The 19503-nt window shown below is 36.6% G+C and overlaps 2 protein-coding genes across 2 annotated transcripts in view; one reads left to right on the top strand and one right to left on the bottom strand.

Moving 5' to 3' along the window:
• The window catches only part of LOC139121432 (stimulated by retinoic acid gene 6 protein-like), a 31286-nt gene extending 16879 nt beyond the window's left edge, over positions 1 to 14407 (top strand). The window contains exons 5-18 of the mRNA XM_070686291.1: positions 1308 to 1474; positions 2043 to 2171; positions 4003 to 4091; positions 4474 to 4550; positions 5873 to 5934; positions 6617 to 6701; positions 7320 to 7395; positions 8934 to 9027; positions 9645 to 9693; positions 10095 to 10194; positions 10712 to 10813; positions 11342 to 11505; positions 11936 to 12094; positions 13107 to 14407. Of these exons, the coding sequence (XP_070542392.1) occupies positions 1376 to 1474; positions 2043 to 2171; positions 4003 to 4091; positions 4474 to 4550; positions 5873 to 5934; positions 6617 to 6701; positions 7320 to 7395; positions 8934 to 9027; positions 9645 to 9693; positions 10095 to 10194; positions 10712 to 10813; positions 11342 to 11505; positions 11936 to 12094; positions 13107 to 13300 (1479 nt within the window). The 5' untranslated portion in view covers positions 1308 to 1375 and the 3' untranslated portion in view covers positions 13301 to 14407. The remainder of the gene's footprint in view (positions 1 to 1307; positions 1475 to 2042; positions 2172 to 4002; positions 4092 to 4473; positions 4551 to 5872; positions 5935 to 6616; positions 6702 to 7319; positions 7396 to 8933; positions 9028 to 9644; positions 9694 to 10094; positions 10195 to 10711; positions 10814 to 11341; positions 11506 to 11935; positions 12095 to 13106) is intronic.
• Positions 14408 to 14796: 389 nt separating this feature from the next.
• LOC139121434 (uncharacterized) lies at positions 14797 to 19460 on the bottom strand. Its single transcript, XM_070686296.1, has 3 exons — positions 18988 to 19460; positions 15874 to 16458; positions 14797 to 15395 (listed from the first exon to the last, which is right to left on the bottom strand). Coding segments are annotated over exons 1-3 (876 nt in total). The 5' UTR covers positions 18989 to 19460; the 3' UTR covers positions 14797 to 15105.
• Between the last annotated feature and the right edge of the window lie 43 nt (positions 19461 to 19503).

Raw genomic sequence — 19503 nt, 5'->3', positions numbered from 1 at the left:
GGAACATAGCGTTTGTGAACCTGTGTAGAATCTTTCTATTCCAATGAATATGCTTTCACAAGATCAAAGACGGCTTCCATATTTTACATTTTCGTATGGTGATGATAGTGTAATATTTATTTTCCACTCATGGCTACTGAAAAAGAAGAAAATGAGAATACGTAAATATGCAATCGAATCGATATACCCTGAGTTTCTGCCTGATTCCGTGCCTCGAAGCCGCAAGAGAGAAAGTTAATAACATAAGATCAGGAATAGTTGCCTGCACTTGGGATGGTGCTCAGTGACGAAATATTGATGATGCTTTCGCCTTCGGCTAGGGCATCATCGATATCGTCATAACCATCACTAATCAGGCAGGCAACAAAGTGTAATTTTATCATGTGTTTCCGAACTTATTCTAGAAAATTCTGGGACAGTCAAGTATTAGTGACCGATATATATATATATATATATATATATATATATATATATATATATATATATATATATATATATATATATATATATATATATATATATATATATATAATTTATCATATACCTATTCCCATATCGCTTCATACTAGTGACGTTTACTGTAAAATGTCAGCCATGATATTTCACGGTAAACGTCGAGATATTCACGACAAATGTCATCCGTTTCGAAGTGTTCCCGGACTATATCTTCAATAAGATTGTAAAAAACGCCTGCGAAGCGATGTCGCCGACGTAAAAATTTGAAGGGCTTTAGGGAACACGGATATTTCCGGTTGCTGAACACGGAAATACCATTTTGAGCCTTGGTTTCCCATGCTTTTCTGTTAAAGTTGTATTTTTAGACAAGCTATAGCACGGTCTACCTGTGTTGTCGTATCAGAAATTACACTCGTGCTGATACGACACAGGAACAGGCGATATTGGGCAATAACCTCTAAATATGACTGCAACAAATGCATTGAAATTTGGTCTATGACCGTCGTGTTAGTAGTTACTGTGAGAAACCCATTCCTTCCTTTACTCTTTATATAAAGGACACACGAAACGTAATGGTCTAGACTTCATCTTCAATATACACTTATCGCAATGTTTTGCCCTTTATACAGTGTATATAGTGTCAAACGTTTGAACGTTCAATGTTTACATGCAATGTGTAAATTTTTTATGTAGCTATGGTTTAGAATAATTATTTTAAATCTTATTCCAACGTTAACGATGTTAGATAGAGTAAACATGGTCTATGCTGGTAAAAATGTTGGCAAGTGATGGCTGTGTCAATATATTGAAATATTTATTAAAATGTTTAATTTACTTGTCTCAATAAATAGTTGCTTTAAGAATTCTCTCAGTGTTGACGTACTGCCTGTACTACTATCCTCTATTTGCGGCTGTCACTATGAAGTCGATTCTGACCTTTGCTATTGGAATGGTGTATTCATTCATTCTTCTTGGACTCAAAATTGCGGATATATTTTCCTGTAACGTTGGCACACAGGTAGGTTAGTAGCAGTGACCCGAATGTACATGTCTGTTCGTCAAAATATATGTAAAAATCAGTGCACATATATTTAACCGACAAATGCATATAAAACGTTATATATTAAATGTTGGTACACTGGGCTACATGACTTCATTGAGGTGGATATGTGAAGACTATACGTCGATGAACAGTTTTATACATGAAACTTTTGCGTTCAAAGTACTACGTTTAGCATCTGTAGATGTAACTTATGGTTATTTGGGTATAAAATTATGTTTCAAACACCAGTCCATGCCCACACGGATTTTATAAAACAAGAGGGTTTAGACTGAATTTTCAGCATTGAACGATTCAATATATGGTAAACTCCTCTCACTATTTGCCAATTACAGTTTTTGAAGAGTAGTGCATAATCATTTTTAAATATACAGCTTGGTTGCCAGAAACACAGTCTATTTCGAAATGTAATAACGATTACATCAATAAAGTATCAGGTTTCATTTCCAGGCATTTCTTGACTCCAATACAAACGAAATGCCTTGCTATTTCACTTTATGTCGACGTGTTGATTTCTATTTTGCAGAATTTTACTTACCATTTCTTTGTTGGATTGCCAGCTTTGATTTGCCTCCTGTATCTGGCCGCCATATTTTCTTACAAGTTCGTCAAAGCCATTATGAAAACCGCCAGAACACGTAAGCTTGAAATCAAGGTCAGTATACTGTTTTCTGTACTCTCAGAATACGGCAAAGCATAAGTTATTATAGCCGAGGTATGAGCAGGCATATTCTTCATGCACCGCCGTCAGAATATCAGGCACCAACCAATTTAAATACATTGATGAACATTTAGCTGATAATGAAGTAAATATAAATGTGTAAGCTATCGTACATTCTGTGTCATACGGCACTGAAATGTAGGGTGTAGCCTTAGAAGCCATGTCGCATAGGTAATAAGTCCCAAAAATGTTATTGTGGGGCTGTTGATACTTACACTTTAAAAATATACTAAAATGGTTTATTATCCTAGATAGATCTAACTTTGATACAGATTCATCATGGAGTATAATCTGTGTCAGCTTTCGTATCATATATATCGTATGGCCTTATAGGCTAAGCCATGTCTCATACTATTAGGTAAACATTTGAAGGCTATTGCAATTGAAACTTCAAATTAACATAATGCAATAAATGTGTTATCCTAAAGAGATTTTCTTTGATCAAGATCCATCATGGAGAAAAAGATAATTTGTGTCAAGTACATGCACATTTTCCGTCATTAGCCCGTCAATAGGATAAACCATTTCACAAAGGCAAACACTTTCCAAATTGTTATTGAAAGGCGATAACTATTTAAACTACAAATAAATATTTTGTACTACATGTGTTAACCTAATTAGACCTTGCTTTGATCCAGATCAACCTCGGAGTAAAAACAACTCAAGCTGTGCTAGTATCATATCTTTTGTGTGCATTGTATAAGGTAAATGCTATGCTATGTCTAATAGCTTGCACTTAACTTCAGCCACAGAATGTCAAGAACCTGCCATGCCACTCTTCTGGTAAAAGGTTTTGTTAGACAAACCTGTATAAACTTGAGAAGTCAATAAGTTGATAAGACAGAAAACACTTGTACTTGTATTCCAACCATCGTGTACTGACGTCAGAGAATGCAAACACACCGATAATCACCTTTATATCCTGGAATGTGCACGTACACTAAAAACGGCTTTCTTACAGGTGACCAACATCTGTGCTGTTTGAAAAAGCATGACGACCCCCCCCCCCCAACCTTTTCTAGGTTATATGCCCCGCCACTAGATTTTGCCAGCTCACCCTTATAGCCCATTCTTAGGCCCTTCCTTATGAGAGTCATGCTGAAGTCTTGTTGGTGGACTGTGTGTCTGTACAGACGTTTTTGCCAGATTAAATGCTGTTGTCGGAGAAAAACAATCCATTAGCCGGAAAACCTGAAGACTCACATCAAAGTAGAATGCGCCTTTGAAACAGATATTCGGACTCTCAAACTTTACAAATCTTTTCTGATCTACCACTTGTGTAGGTACAATTTTAAAGGTCTTGGAATATAAAAACTTTTCGAAAATCGAAAATTCCATTTTTCTCCCTAGAGTCAACACAGGGATGGCGGCCATATTGACTTTCCTAAAATCGTTAAATCTCTGGTAATTTTTGTCTTAAGTACCAGAGTTTGCACGGGAACAACGAATTTTATCTTGATTTTGAAAGAGAATGGTTGAATTATTCCTAGATGAAAGTTTGAGCGAAAGTTTAAGTCGTTCACTGCCGAGGTTCATACTACCTTAACAACAAAATTGGCATTCAGTGTAACACCATGCAACAATACGCATAATAACGTCGCTGATTATAAAATTGTTGAACTTCAACTGAATATACCTGTGCATATATTTTACGACGGGGGGCACAGGGGGGGGGAAGGCGTGCATACATGACAAGGAACCGCATTAAGAATATCAAAGGTAGAATATTGGCATATGTTCATTTTTATATGAATCTCCGCACCAGGTACAGGAACAGGGATTCGACGAGTACCAGCTAAGACATTTAAGAATGATATTGTTATCTGCCAGAAGACTTCAAGAAATGAGGGTGGTGTAAGTTGTATCTCGTAAACGTTTTGTTTGATGTATATATATATATATATATATATATATATATATATATATATATATATATATATATATATATATATATATATATATATATATATATAATGGCAAGAATGACACAACTGTGAAGAAAATGGAGGATATTTTTCATGATGAAAATTATGTACTCAAGGAAAACAGGCGGAACGTGTACACTTACAGCATTCCAAGCGCTAGCATCCCTGGCCAGCAGTTTCGTCTGAAGTATTTTCTGTTTCCGAATTCACACAGCTCTGTTTGTCTGATTTCCGCACGAAAGATAAGGGTTTTAATAGTACGATACTATTAATTCTGATGGTTTATCTGTCGTTTATTGTTCCATTCACAGCGATGACATGGATGACTCAATTGGACAGCTTGCCAGATTGAAACAAATTCTTCGCCAATTCTACACGCCTCGACCGGGTAAGTTGTACTCATATAAAGAGGTAAGGAAAGTATTTTAACAAGCGATTCTGTTATGATTAGATATTATTCCCTAATATTTTTCTTCGTTCAGCGAAGGAAAATATGAGTGACGTAATGACCGTGTCACCACGAGTCGAAGACGAATGGTGACACGGTCATTACGTCACTCGTATTTTCCGAGCTGAACGAAGAAAAATATTAGGGAATAATATACTTATCACATGCACAAGCCAAGAATTCGTTATTTTTTGCAAAATAAAATAAGTTTTCCATGATGATTCCGCGTTTAAACTTTTGAACTACTTTAGGAATAAATATCAGTACGCCGTGCACAAGTTGTCAATCATTTCCAGTCGTCCGTCGTGTGCGTTAGCGCTCACGTTCGTTCGTGTGTGGAGCAAATGACAGCTCTCGGTCTACACGTAGGCTACCTTCCGCAAAGTTATACTCTATTTCAAAGATAGCATAGTCCTGGAAATTTATCACAGACGAAGATACGCTATTTTTCGGGAACAAATATCGACTGAATCTCGACGGCGCGAACACTGTAAACGTCGCGCCTGACCCTGTTTGCAATGCGTACGGAACCCACGGTATACGCGACCAGCTTCGAGTTCGTTGTTTCCGCAAATTATTCACGTAATTTCTTCGGAGTATACAGGCGGTACACTCTTGTGTTTACATTGTTCGGATTAGTAATGTCGTAGTCTGTGAAAATATCGATTTCATTACATGACTTTTGATCGTGGGAGAAACATCGGCCGCCATGTTGTTTGTTTACATATTTACGAGCACACCGAAGATCGACAAAAAAAAGGTCCGACGCACCAAAATTGATGACATAGACGCGGGTTGTCGTGACGTAGAACGACCAGAGAATAAATCCCGTATTTTTTGTTCGGAGACGACAAACTTGGCTTGTGCATGTGATATTTGTATTATCGACGCGTTTTACTATTCTACTTTAAAGGTTTGTATTTCCATGTATTGACTGATAACGTTCAATGCGGATGATCATGCATTGTAAAGCTGTCTGAACAAAATTGTAACGAATATGCGAAGACATTAGCAACACGATTTTGTGCACATATTTTTATTTTAATAGATGTGATTGATATTCATTAAAAACACTGAATCAAATCCATCATACTTGATAAATGCAGTAAAAATGTAAATTAAGATGTAAAATGTCATTTTAATTCTGAACAAAGTTGATTTAAAACGACAGCCATGACAATATATCAAGATCATTGTTTTCAGAGATTTCATTAAAATTAAATTCTGATGATGTCTTAGATAAATGTTTTATTTTATTTTAGGCTTCAAGTATTCTACCCGTTTGATTTCAACAATGGTTGTCTCGATCAATGCTGTGTATATAGTAAGGGATTAAAATCATACCTACATACCCAAATGTTACATACCTACCTGCCTGCCTGCCTGCCTACCTGCCTGCCTACCTACCCACCTACCGACCTTACCACCCAACCATCCACCAACCTATCTACCTACCTGCCTAAATACATACATACATACATACATACATACATACATACATACATACATACATACAGACATACATACCAATGCGTGCACTAGTAAACGCTATGTTGCATAAATTACTTTTAATACAAAGTAATATAATGTCTTTTGCTTGAGTCGCGAGACCCACTCATCAGGATGATGAGTGAGTCTCGCGACTCACGAAACAACGTTGAAGAGATGAAATTGTATAATCAATTCTCCAGCAACCCTTATATACATATATATATATATATATATATATATATATATATATATATATATATATATATATATATATATATATATATATATATATATATATATGAATGACCATCATATATACAGAGACAGAGACAGTGAGAGACTATATATATAGAGAGAGGGGGGGGGGACAGACAGACAGACGGACAGACAGTCAGACAGACAGAAATTTAATCTCGAGATGAATTACAGTATCAGCAGAATAGCACATTTGAAAGATGTACAAATGCTACAATATGTTTAAAAACAATCTGTCTTTCGTATTTTTCCCACAACAGATTCTGTTGATATTAATTACCATCTGGCCAGACATCTCAAAGTTTAATGAAGTCTTCAATGCCTACACTATGTACGTACTTGAAGGTAAGTCTTACCAGAGTTCAATTCGATAATTGTTTGTAATGAAATTATCCAAACTCGGATGGTGTTGTTAATGCAAAATTACTGACCATTCTTCCAATAATATAAATGCCACTAAACTGTGGTTTATCGTCGTGACATTCCTAAAAATAAGATGCGTAGCTATAGCATTCGACTACATTAACCGAATTTATTTCCTTATATTTGTAATGTACAACTGTAACAGTAAGGGTTGTTAAGACAATCCGTACACTGTATTTTTACGATTTGCTGTCCAATGGTGTAAAGATAATTCGAAGCAAAGACTGGGTAGCTGAAGTTAAACTAAGCAGGAATTGTGCTGATGGTGTTGCTGCCAAGAACAACAACAATAAGAACACCAAAAACAACTGCAACGACAGCAACTACAAAAAAAACATCGACAATAAAAATATGGAATTCTGGTGCTGCCTACAACAAGAAACAACAACAACAACGACAACAACGACAACAACAACGACTATGATAAAATATATAATAATAATAAGGAGAAGAAGAAGAAGAACGTCATCAATGTGTTTATTATTAATGGCTTCATGTCTTCACGCTCATTTCTTTATTATCATTTTGTTCTACTTTCAGTTTGTTGGAAATTATCGTTAGCAATTGGTATCCTTATCTTTGTATTTACAATACCGTTAATCCTCCAAGCATACAGGTAAAATGCGATCACTCGTGCTTGAATATCAAACGTCCGAAAATACACACATACATAGACGCACACATAGATACGTACACACGTGTATATATATATATATATATATATATATATATATATATATATATATATATATATATATATGTGTGTGTGTGTGTGTGTGTGTGTGTGTGTGTGTGTGTGTGTGTGTGTGTATACGCATACATACATATACACGTAGATCATACATACATACATACAGACAGACAGACAGACAGACAGACAGACAGACAGACAGACAGACAGACATACATACATACATCCATCCATCCATCCATCCATCCATCCATCATCCATACATACATACATACATACATACATACATACATACATACATACATACATACATACATACATACATACATACATACATACATACATACATACATACATACATACATATGTTTAATGGAACTGGGTAGATATCCTCTAATTGTTTCAAGCATAACACAAATGGTCAAATATGGTTAAAAATAAGTAAGAAAGCAGATACAACACTGACTCGTGAGGCTTATGATCTGGGTTGTCAACTGGACAATGCACATACAGATAATTGGGTGTCAGGAATTAAACAATCGTTGCTGCTCGTAAATATTGGAGATGCCATGAATGTAAAGATAGAAAATGACAAACAGTTTAAAACATAATTTCAATGAAAAGTTAAACAGCTATTTGAAAAATGTGCATTTGAATTGATTCATGATGATACCAGACAAGGGCACCATAAAAATAAACTTCGCACATACAGAGAGTTGAAAAAAGATTTCTCTCTCGAAAGCTACCTTCATGTTATAAAAAACCCAGATCACAGATCAGCCCTGTGCAAGTTACGCATTAGTGCACACATACTACACATAGAAACAGGTAGATATAGAAACCTTGATGTCATAGACAGAGCATGCCCAATTTGCCAAAACAAACAAGTAGAAGATGAGATACATTTTCTTTTTCATTGCAAAGGATACACAGACATTAGACATGATTTTTTCAGTAAACTAAACATTTGTAAAAACGCATTCAGAGGCACACAAGACCTTGTAAGCATCTTTTCAAGGACAGATAAAGCATCACTATGTGAATTGGGAAAATACATACATACATGTTTTAAACTCAGACAAGACAAAATGAAAAAGACAAAGTAAACTATTTATTAACCTTTAATATGTTGACCTCATGTATAGATATTTATATTTATATATATATATATATATTATATATACTCTTTCGTTGTTGTTTTTGAAAAACCTTTATTGTACTTTATGATCAAGATCCCAACTGGGATACGATTTCAATAAAGGCTTACTTTACTTTTACATACATTTCAAGAAATGACATAGACATCAGATATTTATAATTTAGCTATTTTATATATTTTATGCAATTAGTGTACAGGGATATCTAAATAATCAAATATTGAGATTTTTTGCTACTTTGGTGAACATAAATTGACTTTCATTGAAACGGAATTGAGCACAGTGTTTGTTTCTCACTTAAAACAGGGAGAACATGTTATCAGTGTTCAAGGGTGACCATTCCCTAGTGGCTGCAGTTGCTGAAAATACAAGTTTTTCAATCACGCCCGCCATGAGAGTGGTAAGTATCCAAACATGTACGGAAGAGTTTTGCCTTTTCCATCTACATCATTTATTTCGAAGAGACAATATCACTCCTGTTGATGTATTTTTTTCAGTAATAGGAAAAGTCTTCACACGAAGGGTGTCTGCTTCAACCATGACTTGCAATAAAGTAGATACATAAAGTGACAATAGACAAATGTAACATTTGGTGCCACACAAACGTTCCATGCAGCAGAGCAGCTGTTTTAACTCATATTGGCAGTGAAAGATATGCCAAATCGTTTTTATGTTTTATTATTCACAATATACATATTTCTTTGCTGAGTTGTTGTTCTAAATTGTGAAAATTTCATGTCACAAATTTGGTCATCAGTTCCTGTTCTGCATGTGAATGTGGCCTTGCAAACCTCATTCACAACCTTTCAAAATGCAAAAGCAGTGACTCGTAAGCAACATAGCGTAGAATAGAATAGAATCAAAATGCTATGGTATCAAATTGTGAGCTGGATTACCTTAAAACTGAATAGACAAATGTAACATTTTGTACCACTCAAACAATATTTTACAAATAAATGAACAATGTAAATTTAGAATTTGATTGCATAGACAGTACAAATTTGTCGCTCTGCCTAGGTTTCAGCTAGTCGGTACGCTGGCTTTCAAGTGGCATATGCTGTGTTTGGTAAGTGCTCTTCATTATTTTCCAAAAATTATATATATATATATATATATATATATATATATATATATATATATATATATATATATATATATATATATATATATATATATATATATATTATATATATATATATATATATACATATATATATATATATATAGTGCTCAGAATGGGGATCTCTACTTTGTACTTGTTATCAATTTTTACAGTATATATATGCATATATATATCTATTATCTATATCTATAATATATATATATATATATATATATATATATATATATATATATATATATATATATATATAATATATTATCATATATATATATATATATATATATATATATATATATATATATATATATATATATATATATATGAATTTCTCGTTACCAAAGCAGGTTTCTTGATACACTTTACCGTTCTCTTCGTCATGACTGGTTTTATGAGTCTTGCGATACTCTATCCTGACATCTTGAAGAGCATTGCCTTATGGGCATGGTGAGTTAATGATTTTTTTAACTGTTGGATTTAAAGCTCACTTTCTCCCAGTAGTACAGGAAGGATGTCTTTGAAGTATTGCTATAATTTTGCTTCAATTTCTAAAATGAGTCGGCAAAGGTATACTGAAGCAGGGATTCCGAGATACAATTATTGAATTATGCTAAACCTTGCTGAAAGCTGACTATTTAATGTCCACGGCATTTCCCGATGACGTATGCATGTCTGCGTATCATTGTGGTAAACATATAATCTTACCTTTGATTCAAATCAAAAGCTCCCGCTTCAATTGATTACGGTCCCCATCACTGGAATGTTCACTGATCTGTGGTCTTTGCCATAAAATGTTCTGAATGATTCTTCCGCGACTCAAACTTACTCATATCAAAGTTCTGATTTCATTTTGCCATTTAATTTTGACACGCTGCGTATTAATGTCATCATGTAACAGTTCAACGTTTTCAATAGCATTCATCACCTAACCGTGTCTTTATCGCAATATACTTGCCTTTTTCAGGCCAATTGTCGTAATCGGTCTGACAATAACTCTGGTACAGTATCTGTTGGCGAGATTCGTCTTTCTGCAAGATCGTGGACGTGTCTTTGCACTTGATAACAGGTGAAATTTTTCTCTCCTGACCTCTGTGAGGACAATCAGACTTATTCTCTAAGCGAAGCGATCTGAGTCAATAGACACAGCCAAACGGTTCACTTTGGGCTTAGCTAGTATTGTCACCTCATATTTTGTGTTTACGGTGTCTGCTATGGTATTGTCAATAATTTGTGCAAATATATGATATTACGTTTTATACTATGACTATGTGGTTTGCCCTTATATGACATTACGGTATCATGTAATGCCATGCAAAACTTTCTCTGGCTAATAAAATATACATAAGAACAAAATACATGCTTTTCGTAAAAAGGAACGGAACAAAGACATTAACCAAATATCGAAGCAGTTGATCTCACTATTTTGTTGAACAAATAGATGCGACGGTCTTGTAAAGCAAGATTATGCTACAGATAAAGTGTTATGATCTACTAATATGCATTTTCAAAACATTGTCACGGATACTAATTAAAAGTGCATAATTGTAGAAAGTCAAATGAGAAATCAATGATATCATAAATCGTCATTTTTCAGGCGTTTGTTCCACAACTGTACGTTCTTCGCCTTCCTCTACAACATATACCTTGGATTATTCTCGTCGCTGATGAGACTGTTCAAAGGAATGTTCTTTGGCGCTCTGCTGTTTCCTCGTCTCGATCACAGCGTACTGCCAAGAGCCGTCGAAAGATTTGATCCTGGTAGGAATAAAGATACTAAATTCAGTGAAAAATAAATAAATATTGTGGTAAACATCACATCTCATGTTCTGTAGAAAAAAACAATTAACTGAGAAAGGAGATATTCACATGATCAAATAACTTTTTTCAAAACGTCAAGGACAATAAACCGTTGTTTTGCCAAAAACTGGAGTAAACCAAGGCCAGCGTGAATAGAGCATCACGAAGTCACGGATGCATGATCTTTTGAACTTGATTCTAGCTGGTAAACGAGTTAAATTGTTACTCCCACATGATGTACATTTTTCTGTTGCATAGATTAAGTCCATGATATGATAGATATTTCCTTCGTGAAATGGAATATTGGAATCTCAGTGTACTGACTCTAAGGGTTAAATGTCGTACAAGAAGTGCATATCAGACCCATTTTCGTCCTGTTTCTTTGAACAAGGTTTTCGTGCGTACGTTGGATTTCTGCAACTTGAAAACGCCCACACGCATCCAGTGTTGGTGTGTTTCTGTAGATTGCTGTTGTTAAGTCGACAAGAGAACGATAAAGAAGTCACGAAAGGCGAAGGATCCATCAACACCATAACAGAAGACGCTCAAGGTGAGAAAATGTTATCGTCTTTGACATTTATATGGTATGGTCGCTTCTATACGTGTGCGGTAGCACAGTATTTGTGCTGTAGCTAAGATTACTTTCGGAGAACCGTGAGCTATTGTTGGTAGAGTAGTTTATGATGCTAAGTTTTCATGATAAGAAAAAGAGTAATTCGAAACGCGCAATTTTGAACAGTGAGGTTTGATATTTATATGATATAGTTTCTTCTACATGTACGGCAGCACAGTATATCTGCTGTAGCTATGCGTACTTTTTGAACACCATGAGCTTTTGTAAGCAGAGTAGTTTATTATGCTTTGTTTTCCTGATATAATGAGAAAAGAGTAATTTGAAAAGCTCAATTTTAACCAGTACAGTTAAAATAGTAATATTTCGAGCAGTTCATTGAATTCATCGAACGAGAAAGTTTCACTTCAACTGGCTTTCCCAACAGAATTTTAAAGATTTCTGTAGACAAATAACCATTTCCATTCTTCGCCTCAATGAACTTTCTATTTCATTGCAGCGTTTTCGGAATAATCCTTTCAGATCTCATTAAAAGGGGAAAAGTGTTATTGCACCGTCGCCGGTTGTGAAAAAATTAATCGGTTGTATAAAATCAATGATCAGTGGTTTCATAGGATTTGGATATTCAGCAGTTTTATAAATTTATTTTTCGTAGACATTAATTTGGTCAGTTTCTGTTTCTTTGATAATTCCGGTGATATTTGTTCGTGCAACCTTTACTCTTTACTATTCTGCGCCTTTCCCAGGATAATAAGGTATTCCGTTCACCATAACTCAGTGAATTCGGTTCGTCCGTGACAACCTTATCGACGTCTTCATTTTTGTTTATAGGTGAACATATTTTTAGTTGGACCTCTATTATTAGGTCAAGTGTCGCAATAATTACTAAAAAACACATTAAACTTCTATTTCCCATGCCTGACATGAGAGTTCCCATGACTTTTGGAGTGTTGTTTACTTATGGTATTTCTGTTCCTTTACAAACCGTCAGGTGCGAGCAAGCCTACTGGACAAGACAGAAGCCGACGTTTGCCGCGTAATCGTTGGTTCCTGGCTTTCACACTGATCCGCAATCCTGGTTTGCAACAACTACGTCATTCAAGAGACAGAAGACCACGACCGAGAGATGAAGACTTTGATATCGATCAAATCGTCATCGAAGGGGTCGGCTCGACGATGAGTTAGGTCTCGAATACGTTGAATGTTCACATTTTTAGATTGTTTTCATCACATTTGTACTTGCGTATTCATGCATTGTTTAGTTATCATATTATTTGGCTGATAATATATCAGACATGGTTCCTCCACTGAAACCGCATGGTACACCGATTAGATTATTGTGTTTGCCGGACTCATAATCTCAGTGATAGTCTTGTCGTTTGAATCTTCGGCTATATATAATAAAGACTGCGTTAAAGATGTACAACTATAGCTTTTTGTTGAATTATATGCATGTAAGGATGCGCTAATCACTGAACTCATTTGCCAGGAGATGGACCTTTACATTTCCGGGATTTTACATCTCGACAAAGCAATTTTCCCATCCAAGCTTTGACGAATTGTTCGGAATTTGGGTTTTCCCCGCAAAATTACATACATTTTTGGCCGACCTTCCTGTGTATCTCTCTGCTTTGTGTGTGTGTGTTTGTGTGTGTGTGTGTATGTGTGTATGTATGTATGTATGTATGTATGTATGTATGTATGTATGTATGTATGTATGTATGTATATGTATATATGTACATATATGTATATATGTACAAATTACTTCATGTACAAAGTACTCAATATCTCTTGCTTGAGGTTCATGCATCCTGCAATCTTCAGACAGACAGTCAGAACTAAAATATCCTGAGCTCTACACTCTCCTTTATATGGTTGGGACGTACCATTTTGATAAATAATATTGTGTTTTCATGGCGACATTTTGAAACAAACTCAGAGCGTTTGTGTAACAGTGTAGATTTGTAAGCATTGATAATGTGTAGCTTTTCTGATATAATGATATCAGACATAATATAATATTTGTATATTTGTATTTAATATGGCACTTGCATTATGTCGAGTTTGTGAAACTGTGTTTTTGTTTTTCTATGTCTTGGCATTTTAGAATTTCTGAATAGACAAACATGTCATATAAAATGTTGTAGCGTTTTTTGACTTTGTGTGTGTTTAATATTGTCTGATGCCAACTATATAGAAATAGTCTGTTTGTAATTTCTGGTTCTGCAACATTGAGAATAAACGTTCTAGTACACTGAAAACAACGTTGCTGTGGGCGTTTTCCTCAAAATTTTGGCACATTTAATGAACTGGTCTACCTTGCATTCTTTCGAGAAAATACTGAGTGCTTCTGTCGCAAATCAACAGGTGGTACAGCTGATAACACGGAGTTACATTTGTCCCTCAACGTCGATGCACCAAGACTCTTTTGTTTATAATTCCGGCATGGAAGATTTCTCACTGATGACATTTCATGCAAGTCGTGCAAGTCTCTCTGAATATTCTCAAGAATATTGTTTTACAGGTTCCATAATATTCACAGGTTTGTGCCCACTGGGTGCTGGCATATAACCTGTTTTCCGGTGCCTACTTATGTAAACATATTTCATGTAGAGATAGACCAAAATAAAAGTGAGCGACTTCATATCGCTCTTGCATGGTAGACTGACACCTCGAAGAGTTAAGATATCAATGAACTCATTTATTATAACAAAATATAGTTCTGCACTACATCAGCCGTTCTCTCTGTACTCTTGCTGTTTTTCCAACTAAATGACCATACAATGCGTCAAATATCTCATTATTGTTTATACTATACTTCAGAAGTAAGTTTTACAAATGTTTTGTTTATTTAAAAGATTCATTTCAGGGTAAGTTTGGTTATAATCCTTGATATTTTAGTGAGATTGGTTCGATACATAGGTCTTGTCCGTCGTCGCTGCAATTCCAAAGCGGTGGGTTGGTGTATCGTGGCCATGATGTCCATAGTTTAGTTCTTGAACGAGTTTGAGTCTGATTGTTCACCTGAACATTGACTGCTTTGCGTATTCTCGCTGACGCTATCCTTGGACGAGCCCGGGTCGGGAGGTTCTTCGTGACCGCTGCTTCCTTCCGTACTGCTGTTCTTCAACGAGCCCGCTTCAGAACGGTCGTCTGAGCTGTGTCCGCAAATCGTTTTGTTGTTTTTTGAGTGAGTTGTCACTGTCTTCCGGAGTTTACTAATCATTTTCTGATCATCTTCCCACGATGTGCAAAAGCCATCCTTTGTTCTCGCTGTCGCTGTAACGTAGAGCGCAAAAGAAGACTAAGAAATAATGTAAACGTAAAAGTACAGTGAAAAGGGCGAAAATCAATAAATTCATTATTGTTTGATTTGGGTTTTTCATTCACCGTGTTTAAGGTAGAATGCATCGGGACAGATATTAGAATTCTCAAATTTTTACAAGTTTTTACTAATCTGCCACTCATTTGAAACCTCTTGGAGTAAGAAACATTTCACCGTCTTAGTTTTTTTAATCTAAAATTTTATTTTCCCCACACAGTTAACACAGGGATGGCGGCCATTTTGATTTTTAATATCGGTAAATGTTTGGTAATTTGTTTCTCTAGTATTAAAATTTGTGTGTTGACCCCTGCTTTTTATTCTTGATTTGGTAAGAGTGTGGTTGAAAGTTTCATCAAGAAAAGTTTGAGCAAAGTTTAATTCTTTCACTTTCGAGGCGCATACTACCTTAGAGATATGTTATTAGATGCTCACCTGCACTTGCGCTTATTCTTTCTTTCTTCCTTGAACTAGATGACCTTGACCTAGCGTTGTCGTCCATATATCGCGTGATGTTGTGTTCGCGTAGCTGCATCTCGTGCTCGAACCATTTCTGGAAATTCCAACTTTCGTCCATGACTTTCTGATGATTGTTCCTGAGTGCCTGTAGCAGTTCACTCTTAGCTAAATAATCTTCAATAGTCTTATCCTTTTGCTGTTTTTGCCTCTCTTTCCTCCCCTCCTCGCGCTTCTTCGCCTGCCAGTGTTTCATAGTCTCCTCGGCGGCGCTCTTCCGCTCTTTCTCTGCCCTCGCCTTGGCTCTCCTCTCGGCAATGTCCGTAGCCTTGGCTGCTAAATGTTCCACCAGGAGTTCAAAGTCCCTCACCATCTCGTAGTATTCAAAGTCTAACTTCCGCTGCTCGGCCACCTCTTCCATGTGCTTCTGTTCTGCCTCTCTCCGTTCCCGCTCTTTTTTCCTCTCCGCGGCCAACTGTTGTTCCTTCTTCACTTTCCATTCTTTGTATTTTTCGCTGTCCTTTATCCTAGGGTCGTTAGGACTCAAAATTCGCGCGTTTGGCACTGCGAAAAGAGATGGGAAAGACACGAGATAAGATGGGGGCGTAATAGTCGAACGACAGGGGTATTTGCACGTGCTCGTAAAAACATGACTGTTAGTATGTCAATAACGCATAATTTTACCTTTCTGGTTCCGCTTACCAAGTGAGTGCTGTATCATGATCTCTAACACTATTGCAAACCAAAACATTGTCAAATATTAATTTTAACGGTAAAACAACACCAAAGAAACTCTGCTTTTCCCACTTGGTCTTCATGGTAGTTGATCTTTTGGAGATCAATCATAATTCTATAAAATTCAATGCGTCGGACCTGATGAAATTCAAATGTTTTGAACTTTGAATACGTCAGTACTTCATGCGAAGTGCGTTGAAGTCACATCGAGTATTACCAACATGTCAGTGCCGTCTTCAAACCGATACTTCGTTCCTCCGTGGATCCTATCCCTCGGTGCTCAGTTTTAGTGCACCGGGGTAGAATCTGGTTGCTTCAGTGCATTTCAACAATATCAGAATTCTTTTCTTAAATCTGTTGTTAGGTTATGACAGTGATCTCACGAATGCGCGAAAGCCGAGTAAATGAATAGTTAAGAATAGTCGGCACGGTGAATTCGGTGACTACCCTAGAGAGCACACATTTAATCAGGTCGAATGTATTAAATTTGATTGATTATCGTTTGATTGATTGATTGCTCGAATGACTAAGGAATTGACTGACAGAGGTTTAAGGTGACGACAGTGTGTTTCGTTTACATGTGCTCAATCTACTCCAGATTGATTTTTTGTGATTATAAAATACGGAAGAAAAGATAGAATCCAAAACACGTTTTATCTTATTATGATAAGGACGATAAAAGACATACAGTTTATTGAGACGACTCGGAGTTCACTTTACGGATAGACGAGTGCGTGTTCGTTTCCCTGTTCGGCGACGGTGGATGTCATCTAGCGATTAGCGTTGTCAGGGAAGTTCCAGATTAAAAATTACTCGGTGAGTCGTAAGAGGACTGATATGATAACAATACGGTCTTACACGGATTAAGTCAGTATCATTGATCGATGAACTTTCCCTATGTTGCATAAAGTTCTTTGCCAGGGATTTATGACAAACGGTGAAGTAGATTGTGCCTATTTGTCTTGCAATACCAAGAGAAGATCAAATAAAACCTGTGCTGTTTTATTGTACAGCTTGGTAATGACAATTTGCAATACTTAAGTCATGAATGCTGAACTTTTCTGATTTCCATTCCAGAATTATGTTGATTCTTTAAACTTGTATGCCCTCTGACAACCCTACACACATATAATACCCTGGCTAAGTGGGAGGGGTCAGCAAGAGACCTCCATAAGGTGTAATGTAGTACTCATCGTTAAACTGACAAACGGCGACCTCGGCTATAACTTATATAGGTATAAGCTGAAGGGTAGGGCAACTATTGGCTTACTTAAACGCACCTTAGTGATACACTGTATTGTTTACACAAACAACCCTTAGCGATAAAATATGTGTAACTGTATGGTCTGAGTATCATGATATGTATTATGTTTGCACCAAATATTTTGCAAGTGTATATTGAATAAGACTTATTATGAAGTATCGATTTTCGACTGTAAGTTCAGTAAGTTCAGAGCAGTGAAATTGACAAGTACATGGATGACTGGTGAATAAGTTGGTACTACGTACTCTGAAATCTATCTGGTTCTGTCAGTTTTGGAAGTGTGAAAATTGCTGCCTATTTAATACGGCTTAAAATATTATAATAATATCTATGTTGTGGCTTCATGACATTTTCCCTACATTAGAGACGGCTGTTTCAGTGTTTCAGTTCACGTGCGATGTACTTTAGTTTTACACTGTTTGACAAACAGACTCTTACATAATACTGAACTATAATTCCACATGTCTATGCACAACATGGTGGGACCATGATTAACGGTCAACAATAACAACATTAACGCAACTCAATTCACACCTTTGGTTGTTATGGCGGGGAGCCGCTACACACATATCTGCTTGAGGTGACGTGATGTGGAAAGAGTGTAACCTCCTGTTGGCGATAGGTGTGTACTCAAAGGAAGGCCATTTCGATCTCTCCTAGCTATGAACAGATTAAAAGACATAAGCTTGCGGACAGACTTTGACACACCCCCACAGTCACACCGACCTGAGATTTCGAGAAATTAGGAAACTTGCAATTCAAAATGGTTATGCGAACAGCTACTTAATTTGGAGTGCAGGCCGCCTCGGTCTATGGCCAAACTACAGTGGGTGGAGGGACTATGGTCAAACGAAACGAATGAGCCCCTTGGCGTGACACGACAATCTTAGGCTTGTGTATCCAGTAGTCATAGTCCATACTGGCGTGTTTCTGTTGGTATGATAGCAACAAAACAGTTACATGATCGAAGGCTTTTGTTGGAAACACAGAAACGTTGTTTGGACAATCCGGGGTCGCTAGCCTGCTGCGAGTTCGACGTTATTCTGCCGACAATGTTGAAAGAGAGGGGAGATATAGATTCTGTTTATACTTACTACTGCGCTGCCTTCATTCAGCCGTTGTTTGTTAAGAATTCGGTCTCTTGGACGACTCGCGCTTCCCACGCCTCTTAACCGTACAAAAAGCACAAAATCAATAACCTTATATACAGAATCGTTAAAACAAAACGGGCGCAAAGTCCGCAGAGTGCCAGGCAGGAGATAGCTTCTGAGGTGCGCCCGGGTTTCCGCTCCGGTAAACAGTTGCTACATAAGACTAGGTTTTTTCTTTCTTTCGCATGCGACCTGGCTAAATTAGAATGTAGGAATGCTTTGTGCCTTCTCGGTGTTTGTCTTGGAGACACAAAATACTTAAAAGAGTGTGGAACCTTTGTCATGATAATTTCAGGTCAGTCGGGTTTCAAATCTGACAATGCGAGAGGTCACGGGTGAAACGACAGCGATGCATGTAAAACGTGCTCCCGGGCGTCTTCATCTAAAACCTGTCCAGCGTGTGTTGACGAGATGTTTACACAACAGTCGTATGACGCGTCTGGTGATCTACCTTCTTGT

This window comes from Ptychodera flava, chromosome 21 (assembly GCF_041260155.1).
Source record: "Ptychodera flava strain L36383 chromosome 21, AS_Pfla_20210202, whole genome shotgun sequence".
NCBI classification, from domain to species: domain Eukaryota; kingdom Metazoa; phylum Hemichordata; class Enteropneusta; family Ptychoderidae; genus Ptychodera; species Ptychodera flava.
This window is presented reverse-complemented; position numbering and strand designations above follow the sequence as displayed.

Coding starts and splice junctions, on each gene's coding strand:
- LOC139121434 (XM_070686296.1), bottom strand. Junction 15,396..15,873: donor AAGAATAAGCGCAAGTGCAG/GTGAGCATCTAA, acceptor TCTACGTTACAG/CGACAGCGAGAACAAAGGAT.